The 24017-nt window shown below is 38.8% G+C and overlaps 1 protein-coding gene across 2 annotated transcripts in view; it reads left to right on the forward strand.

Moving 5' to 3' along the window:
• tsc22d3 (TSC22 domain family, member 3) overlaps positions 1 to 13442 on the forward strand; it is a 32040-nt gene extending 18598 nt beyond the window's left edge. The window contains exons 1-3 of one of the 2 annotated variants that reach the window (XM_026918385.3): positions 11082 to 11393; positions 11709 to 11760; positions 12127 to 13442. In XM_026918385.3, coding sequence (XP_026774186.1) covers positions 11272 to 11393; positions 11709 to 11760; positions 12127 to 12375 — 423 coding nt within the window. In that variant the 5' untranslated portion in view covers positions 11082 to 11271 and the 3' untranslated portion in view covers positions 12376 to 13442. Of the gene's footprint in view, positions 1 to 11081; positions 11394 to 11708; positions 11761 to 12126 lie in introns of those variants that run through there. The other variant, XM_026918384.3, reaches the window with a different exon arrangement.
• Positions 13443 to 24017: the final 10575 nt, after the last annotated feature.

A 24017-nucleotide genomic window follows, 5' to 3' on the forward strand; every position in this document is an offset into this window, starting at 1 on the left:
ATCCACCGTGTGGAGAGATGAAAAGTAATGGAAGTAATAAAAGCTCTGATGCGAGTAATTAGAAGGTGAATTTATCAGCAGTAGTTCACCCCCCAACACACACACACCCACACCCACCCACACACACACACACAAAAACACCTCACCATCTTGGGGCTTTCCTTTTTCTCCCCTACTTTTCTGTGAGGTTAATTATTCTTTGTGCTCACAAGGTAATGAATTCACTAAATCGTCGTTGTCTAGAGACACCACAGGAAGAAATGTTGAATTTCAATACATTTACACTCATTTTCAGGCCTCATTGCCTGCAACAAACAAAGCAACTCTCTGCCAGCACTGTACCTGAGCAAATAAATGAGACACAGCGGGGGTGCGCCTGGCTCTGCTTGGAGAAGAGGCGTTCTCTAATGAGCTGATTTGGGCACAGACTCTATGCTGTGCTGTTGATGCCATCCGATCCACATGAGAGTGGATTCTCGGAAGAGTTGCATCCTCTCTTCTTGGCACTGTTTCCTACTGCTAGGGCCAAAAGAACACTGCTGCTTTTCAAGGCAGGAAAGGCAGTGGCTTTGTGATCACCCAAACAATAACCCCATGACACAAACCTTGTCTCCTGTAGTCTGGTTCTGATGTCATTCAGTTCAGGGTGAAATGGGGAAAACTAGTATCTGTAGATATATATTTATACATCTTATAATTTATTTATAATTTGTAGATTTAACCCTCCTGTTCTTAGCAGGTGAGGATCTCTTGAATAAAGGAAAAGCTATCCTATTTCTAGACATATTTACTAATTTCAAGATTATTGAAATTAAGTCTTATTCTATTGGCAGATAATTTTGCTTCTTTCTAGAAATATATGCTTGAAATGAGTAAATGAACCTTGAAATCAGTAGAAAATGTCTTGAATTAGGTTTAACAAGCTTATATTTGTTTAAAAACATCTCATAAACAGAAATATTAGTTGAAATTTTGTATATTCAAGATATCTTTTTACTTGCAAACATAGCATTTTTCTGCAGCAATAGGTGCCATATTGAGCAAGACCATATGCAAGACTATATGTTACCTTGGGCACACAAAACACACACTTATAAGTGCTAACAAAAATAATTTTTGGTGGCTTTATTTCGTCTGGTTACACTCAGGTCACAGTAAGTTCTGTAACATATATTTTTTAAATAGAGTATTTCACTTTTTGCATTTCCTGACCTTCGATTTATCATTCTTACCACAGAGAGAACTTTATTATACTAAGTTCACGTTTTAAGAAGGCTTTACGATTTTCAGCCCAGTTTTGCTGTCATACACAAAAAAAATCGCACACAGCACATCATAAAAGAATTCTTTGGTCGTGAGTTATGATCAGTGGTCTTATAAAACATAATATGACATTAAGTGCCATTGTAACAAAAGCCGACAACCAAGTTTCCGCAGAGTCAGAATTGTTTTTATTAAAATCTCAGAATGTGACCACTGCTATAATGGCCGTTTTAAAGCCATCAATAGGATTATGGCATTAGCAAAACTAATGGGACAGCATTACTGGAGAAATACAAATGAAAATACTGGCTTGCTCAATGAGTCAGTATACCAGAGTTGCCAGCCTACATACCCTTGTACAGTGAGTTGCAAAGGTACCATGCATGCTAATGGACAAAAAAATCCCTACTAACTTAATGCCACTTTTAAAAATGGGCTTCTTATACCATGTTGTCTTCTTAGACCCACCCATGAACTGACTCCACCAAATTCTGCATCTTCACCTTAAAATGTGTTTTCTCCAGGTATTGGATATTGGATTTCTCTGTCACATTGCGGAGGGCTTGTTTTTGTTTATGCAAGCCCATTTTCTGCATGTGCCTGAATCACTCTGCTTGATGACATAAACAGAATGTAGGTTTAGCGTTAGTGTTTAGCATCTTAATCACATTCTTTGACATAGAGAATGTATGTTATCTCACAGTCTGTTATAGAATTCAATCCAAATTATAATGGGTTCATCTAGTACAATATGACTAGTAATAATGTTGAAAGACCACTGAAATCGCACAGCGTAAACCTGGCGTTAGTTAAAAGTTAAAATGAGACATTTCTGTTGACTTGTAGCTGGACCTACCTAGCAGCTGATGGACATGAAGATGCTCTGGCATGGTTTAACATATGTTCTGGCCATGCATGTTTTATGATTGTGCTAAGGAAGAAAAGCCCACTGCAGAAGCAACCACAGGGTTTACAGCTTCCTTAGGCTCTGCAGATGAGGCTAGTTATATAAACCTGCCGTGACAGTGGAGCCCACTTTCTTGAGCAGCAGCAAAGCCCACAGGAGGCCGTTGTGTAACAAGAAACATGGATTAGTGCAGTCACTGAGCGGTCATGCGTGGGAAAGCCACTCTGACATTTCTGCGCCTCTGCAGAAAGCCATGCATTATTAATTGTGCCCATTTGCAGCAGCACAGCCACTGCTGCACAGCTGCACTCACATCTGGAATGCCCTGTCTTCACACCTGAACAGGCAGAGCTAGTTTAATGGATATGGAAGAGGGATCCAGTAGTCTCCTTAGAGGCACTGTGTCCTTCAGGCATAAAACACCTTACTGTCAGCTGAGCTGCTGATGGTGGGGTCGATGATAAAGCCTGACATTGGTGCCTGTACATAATCACACCAGTTCAAGAATTCAACAAAAGTCTTTTTCGGACACATTACTGTAAAAAAAAAAAAAAAAAAAAAAAAAAAAAGGACGTTCACTGCTTATCGGAACACAGGCACACTGGGCTGTGAAGCATAACTCGCTCTGGGACACTAGGCAGATTGTGATCATGTAGATAGGTGCTAATCAGATTGGAAGAGCTCAGTGTGGAGCTTCTTCATGCGCTTTTGTTCTGGCTTTAAGCCTGGGGAGAAATCCTTTTATTAAAGACGTGACAATGACGCAAGACGATTGAGGTGTGCTTTCTGTCTTTCATCACCTGGTATTTGCATGCATGAGACTGTGTTGAAAAAAACAACAACAAAACAAAACACAGAATAAAGTGTAAGTTCTGGAGAGTTTTCTCCAACATGGTTTCATTTTGCAAAGAGTTAGAAGCCATTAAATCATATAAATCAAATGACACTGATGACTTTGGTTTGTTTTTTTGCATTCTTATAGATTTTGATTTTTCATAATTTTAAAAGAGTTATGCACAAAGAGAACTGTATTTAAAAAAATGCCAATTTACCATAATCTCATAGCATGTAACTACACTGTCACCTTGAATATCTCATCTCACTGATTTAGACTCATGTGTGCATAAAAAAAAAAACTCACAATCATTTAGAGTTTATGGAGAGCACAGATAAGCCTTCAAAACCATCAAATATATGGTTAAGCATTCATAATCTTGCTTCACAGGAGTACATTCTAGGAATCATTAAGATCCTTCCTTGAAAGGAAGCAATTTTAAATATGACAGACTAGGACCTTTGCAGGCTAAAGGTAAATCCACATACAGACAGAATCCCTTTATGTTCTCATGTGACATGATAATAAATATGGTCACACCTGGAACTCGGAATCAAAGGAATTTGAAGTATTTGCACTATATACACACCCTAGCGAACTGACACGTAGTGTCTTCCTGTGAACATGTGTAAGAAGCCTCTTCTTAGAACTTGTCTGCTTCTGCAGTGTTTGGTATGTCTGTAATAAGGTGAGACCCGACATCAGCTAGAAATGGGATTCCCCAGCTGATGAAGTCTGGAGATTTGGTTTATGTTGCTCAAATCTCCATTGATTTAAGACAGAGCACTGGCTAGGTCCCAATTCTCCACTGTGTACTCCTGTGTTCTGTAAAAACTAGCACTAACAGCCAGCCAGGACTGGACTGGAACTAGACTTGGGATGTGTAAATGGTAAACAGAAAGAGGGAGAGAAAAACCTTATTGGTGCATCGCATGAAATACTGTACAATGATAGAAAATTTAAAAAACGTGACATCCTACTGTTTGAAGTGAAAGCTTGTCAGACAACACTAAGAGGAAGTAGTGTTTCTATATTGTTCTAATAAGCAACTGGTTCCTCTTATCCATGGCTGGGAGATAAGGGAGCAAACTTGGCCATGCTCTCTGGGTGGGTGGGATGGCATACATTCTCTCCTCAGTCAATCACAGTGACACTAGTTTCTGTGAGCTCATGTATGCAGAAGAGGGCAGATAGCACTTTCTTTGAGTATATTACACTGCCCTGTGACACAAGATGAGCAGCAGTTTGAAAAAAGTGTGGTTGGTTGGCTTCACGTGTCTCAGAGGAAGCACGTGTTAGCCTTCACCACATGTAAGCTGTTGAATAATAGAGCAGAAATGGCTGATGGGTGGGAATGGGCAGGTGAGCAAATTGGGGAGGAAATCCAAAAAGAAAGAAAGAAAGAAAGAAAGAAAGAAAGAGGGTTCCTTTGTGAATAGGAATAGTGCTCTACATATAACCTTTAATGGTTCCCCCATGGAAACAAATTAAAGAACATTTAAGAACATTTTTTTAAATCTATGATCATACTGAAAGCTAAAAGTGATGCAATTATATTAATATCCTAGCAATGTCTTTAACAAAACCCTTTAATGTTCACAATACATTAAAATGTCAGTTAAGTTCCTCCTTGCTGAAAACGAAACATTATGAACAGATATGTTTACTCAAACCATAATACTTAGTTCTACAATCATCAGATAATATCTTTTTTACTGTTATGATGATCGTACTACAGGGTGTTCCAAAAGTCTCCATACATAGGGGACTATGTATGCCAGCACCACGTTGGTTGTGCCTTCGTCATTGGATGTTTGTGGATGTCCACTTCTCAGTTGGTCCGCAACACTTCCAGTCTTTTTGAATTCGTTAATAAGTTTGGCAGTAGTGTCATGTGTGATGTGCTTGCCATGTTTCCTGTTTCCTGTTAAAGTCCATCACAATCCTGCAACAGCTTCCTGATCCAGCCATGAGAATAATTTCAAGACATTCTTCTTCTGTCAAAGAGGCATTCTTAAAGGCTATCTGAAAAAACATATATAATATAAACTAAGTATGAAAAATTTTGGAAGACATTTTGCCAAAAAAAACCCAAAAAACAAAAAAGCAACTGTTAATTTCCCCTATGTATGGAGACGTTTGGGACACCCTGTGTAATTTTTTACACCTCACATCCTGTGTACTATTTTGTGGCTAGTTTGTATAAACTTCATTTCTAAGGAAAGACAAATAGTTTTTTGTTGATGGAGCAGCTATCAGAGAAGTAGTCATATGGTTCATAAAGCCATATAAACCTGTCTACATTTTGTGACAGTCATTTCATTAAATACAGTCTTATACAAATGTCCTCTATGTCATCAAATAATGGTGCCATATACAGCTTTACAAATCCCCTAACCTTAGCGTATCACATGATCAGAATACAGAATTACCCATGTGGGCGTGCAGATGAAAGAGCTGGAAAATTACCTTATTTGTTCCTACTGATGGCCATGCAGAGACATATGGAACACTCCGTGCTCAAGGCAAGCTTTCTGAACAATGTAAAGTCTGTTTACAATGCAAACACTACAACACACCACTTAGTACAATATAAAGTAGCAAGGGAACAGTTTTTTTTGTCTTTAAAGCAAAGACTGGAATCTGGCAACCCACTTGCTTTTTTCTGTCAAGCAAGAAAAAAGAAAATTTGAGATGGTTTCTGCTGCAGTATGAGCAATATTTTAAAGCTTGTCTTACTGCATCAGCCAGGCAATATGTAACATGATTTACTGAATTCTATAACAGCACCACAACAATTATTGAAATGTTACTCCAGATGGCTGAAATATATGATTATATTATACAGTATCTGTATAATAGACAATTAAGCTAATAGTCCATTTTGGGGTGAAGCAAGTACCTTAAGCACACATTATCCAGGTAAGATCCAGCTCTCTCAGCCCATCCCAATCAAACTAATAACCATATTCAATGGATTAAAAGAGACTTTTAATCCCCTGACTTGAATAGACAGCACCTGTTTGCACATGTTTGTATACCCGACATTAATTCTGCGCATGTAGAGCTATATCGGGCTCAGCAGCAGCCTTCTTTATAGTATTATCAAGCTTTTTTCTGTTCCTGTTGTCTGGATTTTGCCTATTCATCCATAACAATGGTGTCTGGGGGCTGAGTTGAACATTAGACTTGCAAAAATTGAAACACATCGTCTGGACACCTTGAAGAAATGTGTAATTATCCTGTGCAAAAGCGTAAACAGCTAAGATTTATGGAAACTTCAAGACAGGTATGACGATAACTTCCTTCAAAGAAGAAAAAAACCCACAATACAAAGGATTGCATCAGGCAGGTATCAGCTTCTTAGTTACAGAAAATGAAGGCACATGTACAGAACACATACCTGAACTACCTCTGTGACCTGATGTGACCTTGTCATTTAATCACCATGTCAATTACAGTTATTAACTTGACAACCTGTCATAGAATTTGCTGATTGCTCATGTCCGAAGGCATTCTGAACAGTATTTTTGATTCATCATATTAGGAAGTAGAGCAAGCAGAGAAAACTTCATTGTCTATCTTCTCTCCTCCCATTCAGCTGAGACAATGGGACACTTTCACTCATATCCTGACTGTTCCAAAGATCCTGCACAGTACTGCCAGTGCCTGACACCAAGATAGCTTGCAAAATTCGACAATACGCATGTAGCCATGAGCTACAAGCCTCCTTTCTCACCTAGTCTATTCAACAGGAGGGACAGGCGGTAAGTGGTTGTAGATCATTCATCCTGACAGCTGATAGATTGACTGTGTAGGTATGCAGCGAGAGTGAAAAAATGAGTGCTTGTCTAACTGCTTCCAGCTCAGGGTTGCAAAATTGTTAGGCAAGGCTGTCAAGTTCGTTACCCGCCTGACCTCACTGCTGAAATCAGTGACGGATTGATCATGTGTTGATTAAGATTTATTTGAACTTTGTGAGTTAAAAAAGTTTGGCAGTGCATACGAGCTTGACGGTGTACTAATACGACGAAAGTTTTTACGAATCAATCTGAATGTTGAGCAAATGGTACAAACGTATCCTACAGCTTGGTTTTAATGTTGGGACAGTTCACTTTTATGCAGAGTTTTTATTAAGGCTTATTAATGATAGTCATAACATCACTATCAGTATTGAGATACATGCTCTAATGGCCTGCATTGTTTCTAGGATACAGAAGTACACACTACAGCTTCTTTTCAGCATTGTTTTTTTGTGTTTGACATTAAATCAGCATCCGTATTAGTCTTAAATAGTCCTTTAAAGCACATTATTTGTGCCACAGCAGCACAGAGCATTTGTGTATTGGATCGAGTTTGTGTATTGGAGACATCTCCGCTGTCCCATGGTGACAGGACAGAGACACACTGTACACTGCCCCACTTTAAACTTTACAAAGTGTCTTATTGTGCATTCGTACAATTAAGATTAGAAGGTGTTATACAGTAGGGTCCAAAGGTTTTTTTTTTTAACTGTTTCTTAAAAACTAATACACACTTTTACTGATTTTACAAAATCAAAACCAGTCAGTGAACTTTCCAGTCCTGCTGTATGTAATGGTATATGCACAACACAGCAGCTGTTAGAGTGCTGCCTCAGCATATGACTGCACCACAGCAGAATACAGAGTGAGTTCTGTAATTATAGAACCTTCACTCTCTGCTTTTTTTATATTTATTCATATGGAACTAATAAAAAGTACATCAATCCCTTTGAAGAAGGTTACATAATGTTGAGCTCATAACTAACTGAGAAGATTTGTTCCTTGGCTCCTGCAGGGCTGTCACCATGATGTATAACCTTACATCTCTTTTCATTTCATACGGTACACAGTCATTAGCCCTCACCAATTAGCTTGACTGTAGCACTGCCGGTGTCCACAGTCCAGGAGAGGAGATGCAAACGTAGCCCTACTGCTTTAAAATCCAACCTGGCAGCCTTGCATACACAGCTTAAAATTAAACATGACAGCCAGTTCATATTGTCACTAATGGGTGCTCAGTTCTTTTCTGTTCATTCTCTCTACATGGGATGGGTGCTGAGCCTTTATCTTTCTAACTGTTCCACTGGGATCAGTTAATTAATTTGACAATTCCTTAAGAAAACTTTTTAACACTGTATTGTACCTCTAGGAATTAAACTGCAATCAGCTGAGGCATTCTTTTGGTTAGATGTGCTATTCCAACAGAGTGACACTGATTTTTTTTCTTAATAGAGCCTTGAGTATAAAATAGCCTGACCAAAGGATCTGACAAATAGAAGAATTATTGCAATTACTTATATGAAAATATGTATTATAGCAAAAATTGCTACAAAATATTTGATACAATAACAATTCATTCATTCATCTTTAGTAACCGCTTTATCTTGCTGAGGATCATGGTGGATAAGGAGCCTAACCCGGGGAACACTAGTGGGCGAGGTGGGGGTACACCCTGGATGTGATGCCAGTCCATTGCAGGGAACCATGCATACACACATTCACACACTCATTCGCAATTCGGGGTCATTTAATAGCCAATCCCCCTCATGCATGTTTTTTTGGGTGGGAGGAAACTAGAGGACCCAGAGGAAACCAGTGTGGACATGGGAAGGAGATGAAACTCCATGTTCTCCCTGGAGACCCTGTAATGCATCAATGCTATGAACAATTCTTAGTTAATGTATCTGATAATATACCTGTTAAAAATCCTTGCCTAAAAGACCAACAGTATCAAAAGGCACAGCCCTTTATATTGTCTGATTCTGTGAACTTGTAAGTGAAGGAATGCTTAATGCTATTGCCATGGGCATAATTGAGGGTTAATCATTAATCCAATGCATCATTTCTCATGGGAAATGATCCAGCCCAGTACTTAGAAACACCCACATACAAAGCTAATAAATTACACATGTAACATCTTGATTGCCTTCTGATGAAATCATTTTTACAGTTTTTTCCCCTGTATGTAAATTTTATGTAGTTAAAGTGGTACCAGGAAACTGACGACATTAATCAACTACCTGTTCTCTTCTATAATTATCCATCGATAACTATTTTTCAATAACTATTTTTCTAGTCCAACTTACTGACGTCAAAATGTAGATTCTTTTAAAGTATATCATTGCTGATTCAACATGGTTAAAGTGTTTAACTGGTGTAATTTCTGTAGTTAACAGCATATTTCAGATACTTCCTCAATCTGGTGTATAATGAATAACCACAACAGGATTATTTGCATTCTATTTAATCGTCTTCATTCATGCAAGGGGTCCAACTTCGGTCTGGGATGTCCACTGCTGTGACAAACACAACAGAACTTTGCACAGTGGGCACTGACGTAAGGTTCAACTCTCTGGGCTCATTAAAATACTGCATTCTAGTTTGCATCCTAATTCGAACACTTTTGATGAGCATGAGGATCACTGCAGGGAGAACAGGGACTACAAGTCCCCTAGGTGAAGTGAACCCTATACTTTGCATTTTCAGGATATGGGAAGGGAATATATATTTAAAGAGATTACTGTTGCACAGTGCCTGGGAAATTGTTAAACGCCCATGTTGGGAACTTGCCATTGAACAGTGGGGTAGTTGTGACACACACTGTACAATGTCTGGACATATCCTTCTAGAGGCTGTGCAAACCATATGGTATAGGCTTCCTTCCTAGGAGGGTGTGATAATGACTCGTACAAATTTTACAGCACTTACACAGAACATAGTATAAATAGACCAAAGATTACATTACAGTATACTGTGAGACTGAATGCCTAGTGTGTGCATTGTCTACTAAATAAGATTTAATTATTGGTTAATATTCTTCTTTTATTACATTTCTTTATTAATTTGGATGCTACTTTTATCCAAAGTGTCTTACAAGTAAGACAGAATGTAAAGCCAGTATCTATGACCATCACACCAGTGCTGCAGTATGGCAGATATTTCCAAAAAGTCAAGTGCAGTCCAGTTGTAGGAAGAACAAAAAAGAGCCACAAGTAAACACATGGGTTGGTGTGAGGGCTAGTATTCAGGAATGCTCACACATGAGACTGAAAGCAGCCAAAGTACAGTTTATGCTGCAAAGATTGAGTTATAGCTTGTGTCTGCTCTCATGCAATAGTACATTCCCAGAAATAAAGGTACCAAACTGCATTTTTTCATGTCACTGGTGGTACCATAAAGAGGCATCTAAAGGTTCATCTTTTATAACTTTAGTTTGTATCTTTTATCTGGGAAGGTGCATGTAGTTTCCCCTTAATTAGCTTTTCTCCTTTAGTTTGTATCTTTTATCTGGGAAGGTGCATGTAGTTTCCCCTTAATTAGCTTTTCAGAGTCTTTAAGGTCCAATTATGTACTGTAATGATTTTTTAAAGGTGCAGTATACTCACATTTCCAGGTGAATAATGCATACTACAGGTACAAAAGTCAAAGAATAGTGTAGTTTGCTTTGGTATATTTAGTTTCTGAGAGTGTACCTGCCTGTAATTTACTACAAAGCCACTAGATGCCGAGAATGAGCCAATAAACAGTCAATAACAAGGGGGAAAGGAGAACACTGAACAGTCAAAATGCATATAAATGAACTTTAAAAATAACATATCTATATATAAAATAACTTTTTAAATAAGATAAAATGGGGACGTATACTATCAGAAATTATATATATATATATATATATATATATATATATATATGTGTGTGTGTGTGTGTGTGTGTGTGTGTGTGTGTATACATACATACACAAACACACACATACATATATATATATATATATATATATATATATACATAAATTTGATATGCAGTATTTCAGGTAATGTTAAGTTCAGGTTGATTAATAGTGGCATTTTAGAGTTGGCTGATAATCAGAGAGTTATTTAGCTGTAAAGCATGCTCGAGTTGTTTGTAGTTTGATGTTCTTGTTTTTGACCCGTGGCTTGTCGCTGCCTGCGGTGTTCCTTGCATGGGTTCAGGGAGGGGTCAAAACCGTCTGCCTCATTTACATAATTTATTCATGCGTCCGCCCTGACGTCATCCACTGCGAGTATAAAGCGAGCTGCGGCAGAAATAGCAGCATTCTGCCGACGGCGTTTCTCTGAAACACAAGTATATAGAAGTAGCGCCCGGCTTTTCGGGAAGCGCGCGAGCAGCACGAAAACAAAACTCCCGTGAAAGTTCGCTTAGTGTACTGACAAAAAGTCGCAAAAGTGGCGACAAGCATTATTCAAACCGGTTTAATCCTGAATATGAATACAGAGATGTTCAAAACGCCAATGGAGGTGGCTGTTTATCAGCTGCACAACTTTTCCATCTCCTTCTTCTCGTCGTTCTTGGGAGGAGATGTTGTGTCGGTCAAACTCGACAACAGGTAAATACATGTCTTTAATTCAAGCGGTCATTGTTGTGTAGCACTGTTTTAGCCTGAACCGAGCCTGTAGAGGTTGTTTATTTTGTCAAATAGAAAACAACCGGTCAGTTTAATGGTCGTTGAGTTTCTGTACATTAGTCTCCATTAACTGCAAATCATCTGCTTCTTCTTCTTGCCACACTGATCATTTGCAGCCTTTTGCTGATTTGCTTGCACCCATAGTACATACCATCCCTGTGTGTATATGTGTGTGTGTGTGTGTGTTTACCCCTGTGTTCTGAGTGCTAATGATTTTTGGTTTCTTTTCATTTGCAGTGCCTCTGGTGCTAGCGTTGTGGCCATAGACAACAAGATCGAGCAAGCCATGGTAAGAAGGAATTCCCCTGACAAGCATGAATGCAAATAAATTCCTTTCCCAGGCTTGGTCTTGAAAACAATGCATCCAATCCATTATGTGATGTCAATAATGTAAGACTAGAGCAGTGATGCAGACTGCAGATATTATGACACACAATCACACACTATCACATGATAGTGTAACTCTCATCGAAATCAGATCACCTGAGAAAATGACCTTCTTTCAGGCATGCATTACATTTCTTGTAAGACCCAGTTCTCAAAATATGTTTATTAGACCAAGCATGAGAGTTTAGCTTTGCATTTCTTATACAGAGTGAGGAATGTGACTGGAAGTCTGAAAAGTAAATCCTCTCCTGTTTTTCTTTTCTCCCAGGATCTTGTGAAGAACCACCTGATGTATGCAGTCAGGGAGGAAGTGGAGATCTTGAAAGAGCAGATCAAGGAGCTGGCTGAAAAGAACAACCAGCTGGAGCGCGAGAACAGCCTGCTGAAGAACTTGGCGAGCCCAGAGCAGCTGGAGAAGTTCCAGTCACGTCTTCCATCAGAGTCCCTGCTTCCGCTGGAAACGCAGGGGATGGAGACGTCCGAGCAGCGCAGCCAGTACAAAGGCTCGGCTGTATAAGTGGCTCTGCATTGGGGCGGGCAGAGTCACGGCTCCCACCTGAAATGGACCTCACAAGTTGTCGTCATTGTTGATGTGCAGCTTCCACACGAAGCTGGCTGTACAGACGGGGTAAAACCTGACCCAAATGAAAGCCTCCAACGTTTCCAGTGGCCTTTGCCTCTTCTGTAATATCCGACAATCTCTTTGGACTTATGCGGAAAAAGAGAGAGTGATGTAGGTTACAGTACGACCAGACCACCGGCCGCGTGGAGGGGGAACCCGGCTTCGCTTTTCTCTCGCTGCCTCTTGAGGACGAGAGGGGCTTGTCTGACAGTGCTGGTCCTGAGAAAAGCACCTAGGGATTGTTCCCTTAGAGACTTGCTTTCAGAGTCACAAGAGCCCCATGTGGAGTTCTCAACGCTACAAGCTACCTGGGATTGCACATAGTCAAGCCTATTGACTGTGCTTGGACTCATAAGCTCACATTAGTGGTCTCACACGCACACATCCACGAGAGCTTATGTAGCTGAGCTGGACCTTTTGGTCCATGCTAGTAGATTGGTGATTTTTAATCACACGCTTCATAAGAATCTTCTGTATTCTTTGCCGATGGGGCTTGCTGCTTGTAAGGGATGTTCTGCTTTGGTTTTTCTTTTGAAACTGAACAAAATCAACTCCTGTAAACTGTCGATTCTTTTGTGGGGATAGTGATGTGTATAAATTTGCTTAGTTCTGTAAATTAGCACATGATGTAAAGAGAAGTGATGGAATGATTGAGTGGAGCAGCATCTGCTCTTTTTTGCATGTGCACTCCTGATATTGCCAACTTGCTCACTGGCAGGACTTGTTTTTGTATGCATGTTGTCTGAAGAAGACAACATGCTCTGAGCTAACATTTCTAACTACCAAAGTCTCACTTCATACTCATGTCACTCATGACCACATACGTGTGGCGAAGGTATTTTTGTCTTCGTCTGTTTTTTTAAAACATGAGTGTTGTTGCTTCACTGTGTCCATTGAACAATGTTTTCAACAATGTATGGATACAAAATGCACATAGCAATAAACCTTATGTTTACACTAAATCTTTCCAGACTCTGCTGCAATTACTTAAAATTTTACCTTTTTAAATGCAGGAAATTCTAAGATATGAATTTATAGCTGGTAGTTTGAACTATGGTAATAACTAATCTACAGCATTGGTCATTAGCTCACATTTGGTAAACACATCTTCAGATATAATGTAACGTAGACATGTAACATTTGAGGTCACATAAATAAGAGCTTATAATTCATACATATTTCATAACTGACTTCGGTCATTTGTAGTTAAAGCAATGCACCACTAAAAGGAAATCTGGCAAGGACACCATGTCAATTCTGTATTTATATAAAACCTTAGATTAAACAGGAACCAGAGTGCCTTCCTCCACAAAATTTTGTCGAATAGACATACTCTCATTTGAAATATGAATATTGAGCATGACCACAGGTAAGAGGAATTCTCTCTGTGCTTTTTATAAAAAAAACCCTTCCTACACACCATGATTCAGGTAAATACTGGATATTTACCTACCATTTTGGACTATCATTGAGGGCCTTATGCAATGTACTTAGGACTCGAAATAAGATCTCGCAATGTGGATTTAAGTTGATAAGTATATCTACATATAAGTTGTAAGAGCTGCTGGGCATCAACTACAAAGCAGGTTTTGAGGAAATCAGCAATAAGGGCCTGAGATGACCTCTAGCGTGTAAGAATCTTAGATCGCTCTGTTCCAAGCAGAGAAAGTCTCAACACTGGCATATTTAGTGAAACTGGAGCAGTGTTGGGTTCCCAGATGGCAAGCTTTCATGTACGAATCAGAGCTCAACATTTCAATGCGACTCCTTACAAGGCTCACCATCCAAAAAAGGGGATTATATGAAGGTTATGCAGTTCAGCTATCTCTTGAGGAATGTCCACTGGATCATACTTTTCATGCAGGCAGACTTCAAAAGAAGTATCCTCTGTTTGTGTTAGATTCACTCTGTTCTGAAACACAATAAGTAGTAGTTAAGTGTCTCTATGTCACGAAAATAGTCTTCTTGATTGTTTGCTCTGAAAACAAAACATCCTTAAAAACATTTCGGGCTATAAATGCATCTTTTGTTCTGTCCTCATTTCTCTATCCAACAATTCCGATTAGTGCTTCTGAAGTGGTCTAAATAAAACTATACCCCTGACTGAGATTGGAAGAAATACTTTCTCTCCACAATAATGCCTTTGGTAGGAATGTGAGTGCTCTTTGGAGTGGCTGATGGCTTCTGGCCTGGGTGCTGTACTTCAGCTTTAGCCAAGAAATTAAAAAAGCAGCTTTTATGCATCTCTCTTATGCAACTCTCCAACATCTGGATCAGTATGATGTGGTGAGCTGTTCTGGATATCAGTACTAGACTGACTGCGGTCTGCCTTGCATGCAAGTAGAGTTATTTGCTGCTAAGCCTTTTAAATAGCTATAACAGGCATGCCAATAATAATGCGTAGTCCCGGGATGGGAGAGGAGGGAAAGGAAAAATGCAGTAAATAGTAAAAAACATAACACATTACATTTTTGACATAGTCGTTTTGCAAATCACTTGTTTAATAGCCCTTTTAGGATGTGTGAAATGGTTCCATGGAGCCGATGTTTTCACTCTTGTTGGTCTGAAACTGTATGAACGTGTCTCCACTGACTGGTGCTGGAGAGCAAAGGAATCAAATCACTTTCTAATTATTATTAAAATGATTTGTGAATTGTTAGATTGGTAAAAATTTGATCAAAATTTTCCGTCCTTTTTTTGAAAGTGCTATTTTGACCATTTTCAGCTGAAACTTTTCAGTGCCATCCCTAGTTGTTAACCAAATACTTAACTACTTAACTAGAAGTACTTATCTGTATACATACCAAATGCTTAACTATATAAATACATCTCTAATGTTAGATAAGTCAAACATATATTTATCCTCTTACAAGACAAAAATACTGGTCAAAAGTTTGTGAGACGGGGGTAAGTGGGTGGGGGTTTGGGGGGTCGTTGGGGGAACTATAGGTAAAAATCAAGACTGGTCTATTGGCGTATTTTTGAGTGATAATTCACACCAGCATACTCTATACGCTAGAGGCAGGTTTGCTATAATCTATGTTTGTCTCCTGCCTAAATATAGCCCTGAAGAAGTTTGATGGCTCACTACGGTGTAATGCTTGACATCAACACATTGTGGAAAACGATGGGTGGTATACAATGCATGAACCTTGTTAGATCTTTTATGCTTGGTTCAGGCAGGTGCATCCTGTAGTGAAAAAAAGGCATTTACACCAGGAAGGGCCTAATGTCACGGATTGTATATACTGTACATGTGATGGGGTTCTGGCTCATAGCTCAAGCTCATGAAATGCTTATAAATATGTTACAAGGCAAGATTTCTTTCTTATTTCTTTTTTACTGCACAGCAGCTTAAAGCAAGCATTATACATGGTGGATTTATAGAGACTCCCATAAAGAATTGTGGAAAAGCATCGAGTAAATCTCCTTCGCAGTGGGATAAAAGTAAGATCGTGCAAGGTTGCAAGTACCATGCAGTCAGGCAAGTCTTTCTCTATTTAGTGTTGAGGAGTTCAACAATGCACAGCTCATTTCTACCTAAGTGGCACGTAAGTCCTAACTACAAACACACCGTCCTGTATTACCCACATCCCCCGACCTTCATTTCTGGTTTTCCGTGACTTTCATACACCATCACATACGATTCACATGGCTGGTAACATTCATAAATCTGGTTTATGTAAGCAGACATTTGGTGTTAGGCATCAACCTTTTATTTTATGCTTATGTAGCTTCAAGAGACGATGGTGAAATATAATTAATCGAAATGACCTTACCAATGTTTTCTATATTTTTTGTAAATGACTTACAGTTCTTTGTAAATCCGTTTTGGTATGCTGTGCAATTATAGAGCACTAAAAATGCTGTATCAGCAAACAAACTATGGATATGTTAATGAGGAAAGTAAGATCTTCTGTATCAGAGTGTGAATTATACACTTAGCTTGCAAACTAGCTGTCATACATGCTAAAGTTTTTAGCAAAATTCTAACCAGCTCTTAATATTAAAGAAGGAACTAGCTGTATTTTGTATTGATAGTAACAATAACAATATTAAAAAAAAACTGTAAATAGCTATACCTAGCTAGTAGCAAAATAAGTTAACCAAGCTGCACTCTACAAATAACCAAAATGACAACAGCTGCAGTAAATAAATTAAAAAACAAACAAAAACGTAAAGCAGATCACGCGGTTACATTTAAATAACAAAGATTAGCCTACATACTTAGATTTGTTCCCACATTGTTAAGAGGGGTCAAGCTTGAGGCAGGGGGTCAACAGTGAAAAAAAATTCACATGACTCTTTGTTTGAAAATGTGTCTTTCTGGCACAATTGGGAGAAATAAGTGAGCAAGTGTACCTTTTAAGAACTTAAGACCATTTTAATTCTCCCAGTCATCCACTCCTTTCCTTTCAGACAAAAGCTTGAGACATGACAGAGTGTTCATCATGCTCAGAAACCTGTTTTCTTTCCCATGCCAGGTCTTTCCGAGTGCAGAAACACACTTGCACTTTGCTGCACTGCTTTTATAGAAAAACGATTTAAAAAGTGTCATTAGTGAAGTTGTATCTTTATGGGATAAGTGTTGCTACACTTTCATACTTTATCCAAAACTCTGTACCAGTCTTAGTATGCGTGAAAGACTTATCCCATTGTATCACTTCACTTTCTGAGTTAAAGCTCTTGTGGACAGAGCCTGTAGTTTGTGGAAAAGCTGCTGTAGTTTAAGTAAGGAATAAAACATGATGCGAAATGCTGTTATAGGAAAATAATCAACGCTGGGGTGGTGTGATGTGGTCCAGTGCAAAACAAATTACTGTTAACACTCCAAAAGTTGATTATTTTCCAATAACAGTGTTCTCCATCGTGTTTCCTCTTATACTACAGCAAACTGCCAATGATTGCAATTTTTGATTAATTAATGAACATGTCATGCTTGTTAACAGTTTATACAGTAGTTACATTTAATGTTATGGAATATCTGGGAGTTAGAGCCTGTTATCACTTATGTTACAACAACAACAACAAATGCAGACTGTAATGTTACCGAGAAACTGGAAAGTTTCTGTCCTGTCCTGCCCTGAAGACTTTCCCATTGTGGAAAATTATTCCAAAGCGCTGACACTGGAGACTTCTTCCACGTTATATAACTGTCTTCATACAAAACCTTCACCATATCAATGATTATATGTTTTTCTTTGTTAAATACCACTTTTTAAAATACATTTATTATTAATTATTATACACTACATTTAATATAATTATTATAATTATTTTGTATTATATGTGTGCATATCTTAGTTTGTTGTTGGTTCTGTTTATTGTTGCACTTTGGGACGAGAAACTAAAGAAAAACTTTTCACTGTATGTAATATGTATGTGAAAAATAAAGAACCTTGAACCTTAAACCTTAACCTTAGATACAAGTCTCTGTTGATGAGTTACTATAAAATTGATAACATGTTAGAAATTATGCATTACTATACACCCGTGATTTGAATTGCAGCTGGAAATACTATCAGAGCTGCTGTTATAGAAAATTAATCAACACCATCTGACCAATCAAATGATTGGTATGAAGAATTTAACAGCACTGTGGTATAATATATCTATATTCTGTGGTATGTTCTAATGTTCGAATTTAAAATGCAGAGGCTTGAACAATATTATATCCATAAACATGGAGTTTAATTGCTGAGTAGACTGTCCTAAATTTCCACTTCACAATAATATCAAAGGAATTCTTAGCAGGTGGTGTTGGAAGGAGTGTAAGTGTTTGTAATTTCTTTTCTCTGATAAGCGCCCTGTGCAGTCTGTAACCTCCTAGTTTTGTTCTCTCCTGTTTGTGGTATTAGCTATGACAGGAATGTAGCTAACCCACAACATCTCATGCTAAATAATGTGGCAAAACAAAGGCCAACAGCGTGAGGTGGAGGATTTAATTTAAAGCTGTGAAGTTCATGGTTCCACCACGAGACGTGCACAAGCTGAGATTTAACCCAGAATGCAGTGTGCATGCATTCACCTTGAAAGGGGGGTGGGCGAGGGAGGTTCAAGCATTACATAATGCACTTGAGGAGTGCCAAGTTTTATTTCTGGACACCTCCTACGGTGCAACACACCTGTTTCTAACATTTAGATGTTACGGAAGATTTTGCCTATCTGGGTGAGGTGTGAGATCAGTGCTGGAGCAAACTATGCAGTGTATTAAATCATCGTGAGGTGTTTTCCAGTGTGTGTTTTAAGATGGTGACAAGAACCCAGAGGCAGTTCATACACATGTTTGTAATGTAAAGTATGTCTGTGGATGGAAACATGCCTGTAATGATTATTTCTACATTGAGCAGAAGATATTTTCTATGTCTTTAACCTGTTCATAAATGCAAACAGGTTAAAGACATAAAAAATATCTTTTTTTAATAAGTAGTTTGTGTTTCTGTGGTTCTTGAGTACAAAAAATGTCAGTATCTTATCATGATTGTCAAAAATATTGCTGAAGTCTTTCTGGCTAATTGAAATCAATGCATTTTTGTAGAAAACAGGGCCAGGTTCAATATATCTACAGGTCAAACTGTTTAAGTTAATGGCGTGATTAGGTTTCACAGGGCTGAGCAAAACAGCCAGAAGCTACAAGAGTTATCAATACTCGAATAACATACATAATTACTGGTGTTCTAAATCAGTCACTTAACATTTATACTGACAAATGCTTCAACCAGTCTCATGTCACAACAGTGTTACCAGGATAGAATCCAGATTCAACATGACCTTGTTCAGGATAAACAATTACTGAAGATGAATGAAAGTATCAAAAGAACAAATGAGCTGCTTATTTTACTGACTAGAATTATTTCATATCCACAAATGAACTCTGGTCATGGTGGATCCAGAGCCTATCCCAAGAAGAGTTGGCATGAGAAGGAAATACATCCTGGATGGGACGCCAATCCCATCTCAGGGCACCACACACACACACACACACACGCACATTTTCACAGTCATTCACACCTAGGGGCAATACAGAGTAGCCAGTCCACTTACTGGAATGTTTTTGTGAAATGTGAGGAAATTGGAGAATGGATTTAGGGAGAACATGCAAACCTCTGCACAGACAGTAACCCAAACTCAGGATTGCACCGGGGCCCCTGGAGCTGTGAGGCAGCAATGCATTTCATTCTTACAGTGCACACTCTGGTCTGGTCTTCATTCACCTTCCTGAGTCCTGGCGCACTAGTGGAAAAAAACAAACATAACACCGGTATAATACAAAGGACTACCTGCTGACACTCTGTTTTCAAATCAGAGAGCTCGGAAATGAGGGCCTTTGTCGTGACAGCTAATCCTTGTGAAAGAAATGCCTGCACGCAGTAGCTACTTAGTGCGTCTATATCACTTGCACACACACCGCACAAACACCAAGCTGGGAGAGGACAAATGCAGGTCAGGCTCAGCAGGGCTGCTGGCCTATACCTGACCTCCCTAGATTGAGAACGTGACATATTGTGACTAAGAACAAGACTAATGTTTGACAAATGGTGCAGCCTTACTATTAAAACAGATACAAATGTACAGCGCAGATTGTGAGTAGGTGGACAGTGGACAGTGACAAAACGATTTTGGCCTTGATTTTGGCCGTGAAACCGTGACTAATATTCAAGCACAGAATGTTCACTTTAATACAGGAGGATCTTCTAGAAACTACAACTTTTTTATGTACATTCCTCCAATTTAGTGGACCAAAGGTAATTGAATTAAATAAAAGTAAATTTGAAACTCATCTTGCTATTTTTTTCATTTCAAATCAAGTTTCTCAATATAAGGGTGGCATGGTGGTACAGCAGGTTGTGTTGCCATCTCACAGCTCCAGGGTCCTGGTTTGATCGTGATCTTTGGGTTTCCTCCAACGTTCCAAAAACATGCCAGTAGGTATATTGGCTGTGTTAAATTCCCCTAGCTGTAAATAAGTGTGTGAATGTGTGTATGGGGCCCTTCAATGTCCTGGTGTCGCATTCAGGGTGTATCCCGTCTCATGCCCAGTGTGCAGGGGTAAGCTCCGGATCCACCAAAACCCTGACAAGAATAAAACAGTTACTGAAGATTAATGAATAAACATCTGTTTGTCAATGTCTGAACTCTTAGAAAAGGGTTCTTCAAGTGTTTTTAAGTGTTCTTTGAATAATTAAGAGGTGTACATGGAATACCTTCTGATAAAAATACACTGTGATGGGGTTCTAAGTAGAACCTTGGAGGGACCACAGAGGGACCAGAGAAGGGAATACGATTCTAGTTACTTTCAAACTACATTAGAAGTTCTCTCTGAAGACTTTGGTTATTGCTCGGGAAGTTCTAATGTCTTACTCTGGGATAACAATGTGCACACATTTTTTTGAATGCCAGAACAAACTACATCTAGAACAAAAGTGTAAACACTTGGACAATAGAAATGTTTCAGTGTTGAGTTTTGATACTAAAGACTGGTGGGGCATTGAGTGTTGTCACTGAATGAAGGGAATAAGTTCTATAAACACTGTTTTCCCACCGTGATCCTCAGACGTTTACAGCTTTCATAATATTTTGTGATAATAGCAGCGTGGTACATTTCCATGGGAATCATCTGAAACCTATTTTCTAAGTCTCTGACGCCAGAGGAGATGATGGTGTTGGGAAATCTAATAACAACTCTAGCAGGTTCAGGTTGTTTTGGGTGGTGTGTGGTCTGAAAAGAGTGGTTGATAAAATCATCTCAGCTCCTCAGTAATGACACTCACATGCCACAGTAAAGGCTTGGCCACGAGGAAGATTCAGGTGACATTATTTTACCATGGCTCCCCCATTCTTAAGAAAAACATCTAGTGTTCAATTTGGAAGCTGTTGTGCCAAGTTGCATGATTACGTAATTGTGCTTATTACTGTTTTTGTATGATGTTTGTGGTTATTTGGCCATTATGGCAGACGCATTTCCCTTAGGTTATCTAGTGGTACTGGAGTCGTCACTTTCCCACTGCTGCCTACACACCTCAGGAAACGTACGGTCGTAAACTGTCCAGGATATGACCTAGAGGACAGGCTGTTAATAGCATATATTTTCAAAACACCGGATGTTTCTTCTGCTACACCGTATTTGGTGTTTTGTCTGCCTACTATCTGATATAGCAGTATAAAAGGATGGATTGCTTTTTTAAGGACTGCTCCAAATTTATGCACCTTTATGTGTCACGCTTTATGTATTGCTGATAAGGTTTGGTACAATTTCGAACACTTTAACAGACATCTGTCTCAATCAACATTTTCCAGCCAAAAAGGAAAAGAAAATAGTCTGTGGAGCCTTCTATGGCTATTTATAATCGGCGAGACTGCTGAGTTCCTTGTCTTGACTCGGATCGGGAACCCAGCTCCGCCTCGTGCGTGACTATTTAAGGGAAATCTGCCCAAAGGGGAAAATACATGGCACAACGATACTGAAAACTAAGTGTAAAATCACATGGCACAGCTTATCTCCCTTATCTAGGAGCCACTCAGAAGTCTATTTTCAAAACTGGTATACTTGAAATAGGCACTCTGTCTCTTCATTACATACTAAATCTGACAGTTTTCTGACTATACAGTGGACAAGTGGTTTACACAGATCTTGCGTATTACAACAGATCCTCTTGTGTAGCGTGGGTGGTTTGTGAAATATGTTGAAATATGCTTGGGGTGTGAACATAATTGACAAATCTAGGAATGTTTTTCTGGGGAGATCTCACACATTTCACACTGAGATTTGTAAAGGTAGCGGCCTATTATATTATACATACCAACAAGATGCAAATTATCACTGATTTATTAATACTTTAACACCAATGCCTCCATCAAAACAATTAACAATTTTAGTAAACACTCCATATTTTTCTAGCCATGTCTAAAATTCAAATGAATTACAATTTCAAGTACCACAACAGGCTAGACCATTTCTCAACTGTAAGTGTCTAGGTCAAATGCTGTATGAATTAGCTAGCTTTGTGTTTAATTGAAATGGGGCTAATAACTGCCCTATGAATTCACCAAAGTCACCACTTTCCTTTAGGTTACTTGTGTATTGTAGGTTGAATGTGACACTAGCTATCTGTTAACTTTGCCTAGTTAACTACTAATTTGCTACTAGGTTGCTAGACACCTACTTCTATCATAGTTGCTCACCCTTGCATTAGCTAAGCTAAGGTAGGGTGAAGGCTAGCATATGCTTCCTTTGAGACATGTGTAGCCAGACACTGCATCATTTCTGTGCACGCTTTGTCTCAGCACACCTGAACACTTTGGGGAATGCCTTATCTGCCCTCTTCCTCATACATGAGCTCACAGGTACCCACGATCAGTTAGCATCACTGTGATTGACAGGGGAGACCTTTTCTGTTTCTGTCACTCAGGAGCCCAGCCATGCTACTTTTGTGCCGCTGTTATTAAAAAAATACAACAGCTATCATACTTCTTCCCTTAATATTTAATAATAGCTACATGGTAGCTAGAATTTTGATAACTACAGAAAGCAAAACGCCATCATTTATACTATCTACTTCACAAATTAACACCCTGAGTAATTTGTACTCTGCATACAGATGGCATAAATGTGAGTTTGTACACATCTGTGACGTTATATACAATTGTACATGTTTTTCCCTCCTATAGATTTGTCTCCAAGCGCAAGCAAATTTACAGTATGTATCTTACTGGGAAAAAACAAAATGTAACTTGCTCTAGAATGACGATCCATTGGATTCCTCAAAATTTGAGAACTAAACTGAAAATCATTAATCCGAATGTGATATTCAAATAGCATGTTCGTACCTCACAGATTCTTGTTGTACTGAGACATGCTTTACAGTCCAAAATTTGCAAGGTGAAAACACACCACTTCATAACACAACACATTTGATTACAATGTGTCAAAGTTTCCATGCCCAAAATGCTAGTGAGTGCTCTTTAAAACGTGTTACAGTCTGCCATTAAGATAATATCATACTGTAATGAAAAATGTAAAAAAAAGTTCATTGCTTTGCGCTAACACACCTGTGTAACGTCATGAGAGTCAAGGCCTGAACTGAGAAGGTATGGTTTCCTATCTCTATCACTGTATGTGCCATCATATAATTAAACATTGTAATTATCACCTGCTTTTGGAAGACCTGTTTTCCCTGTGTGAGTGAGTACAGAGTGTTCTCTATAGATTTTATGACTTTCTTGTGGTATAGAGACAGCTGTAGAGCACATTATGAGCATGCACGTGCTATGAAATGTGCAGGCCTCTGCATAACGCCATGCATTTGCACACAGTATTGCTTTTGCACCCTGTAAAATACACGAATCCTGTGCAGATGGAATTTTCACAGAAACACTTATGTCCATCCTGTATGCACAATCAATTTATTAACATTTTAAAAAATATTTATAAGTGTAAATACAAAATAAAAACAGCAAACCATAAAACTGTACGACTTACAGCCATTACTCACTTTGGAAGGTTGGATGGTGCTTAATAAGGTGAATAAATACATTAG

The sequence above is a fragment of the Pangasianodon hypophthalmus genome, chromosome 7, assembly GCF_027358585.1.
Source record: "Pangasianodon hypophthalmus isolate fPanHyp1 chromosome 7, fPanHyp1.pri, whole genome shotgun sequence".
Lineage (NCBI taxonomy): Eukaryota > Metazoa > Chordata > Actinopteri > Siluriformes > Pangasiidae > Pangasianodon > Pangasianodon hypophthalmus.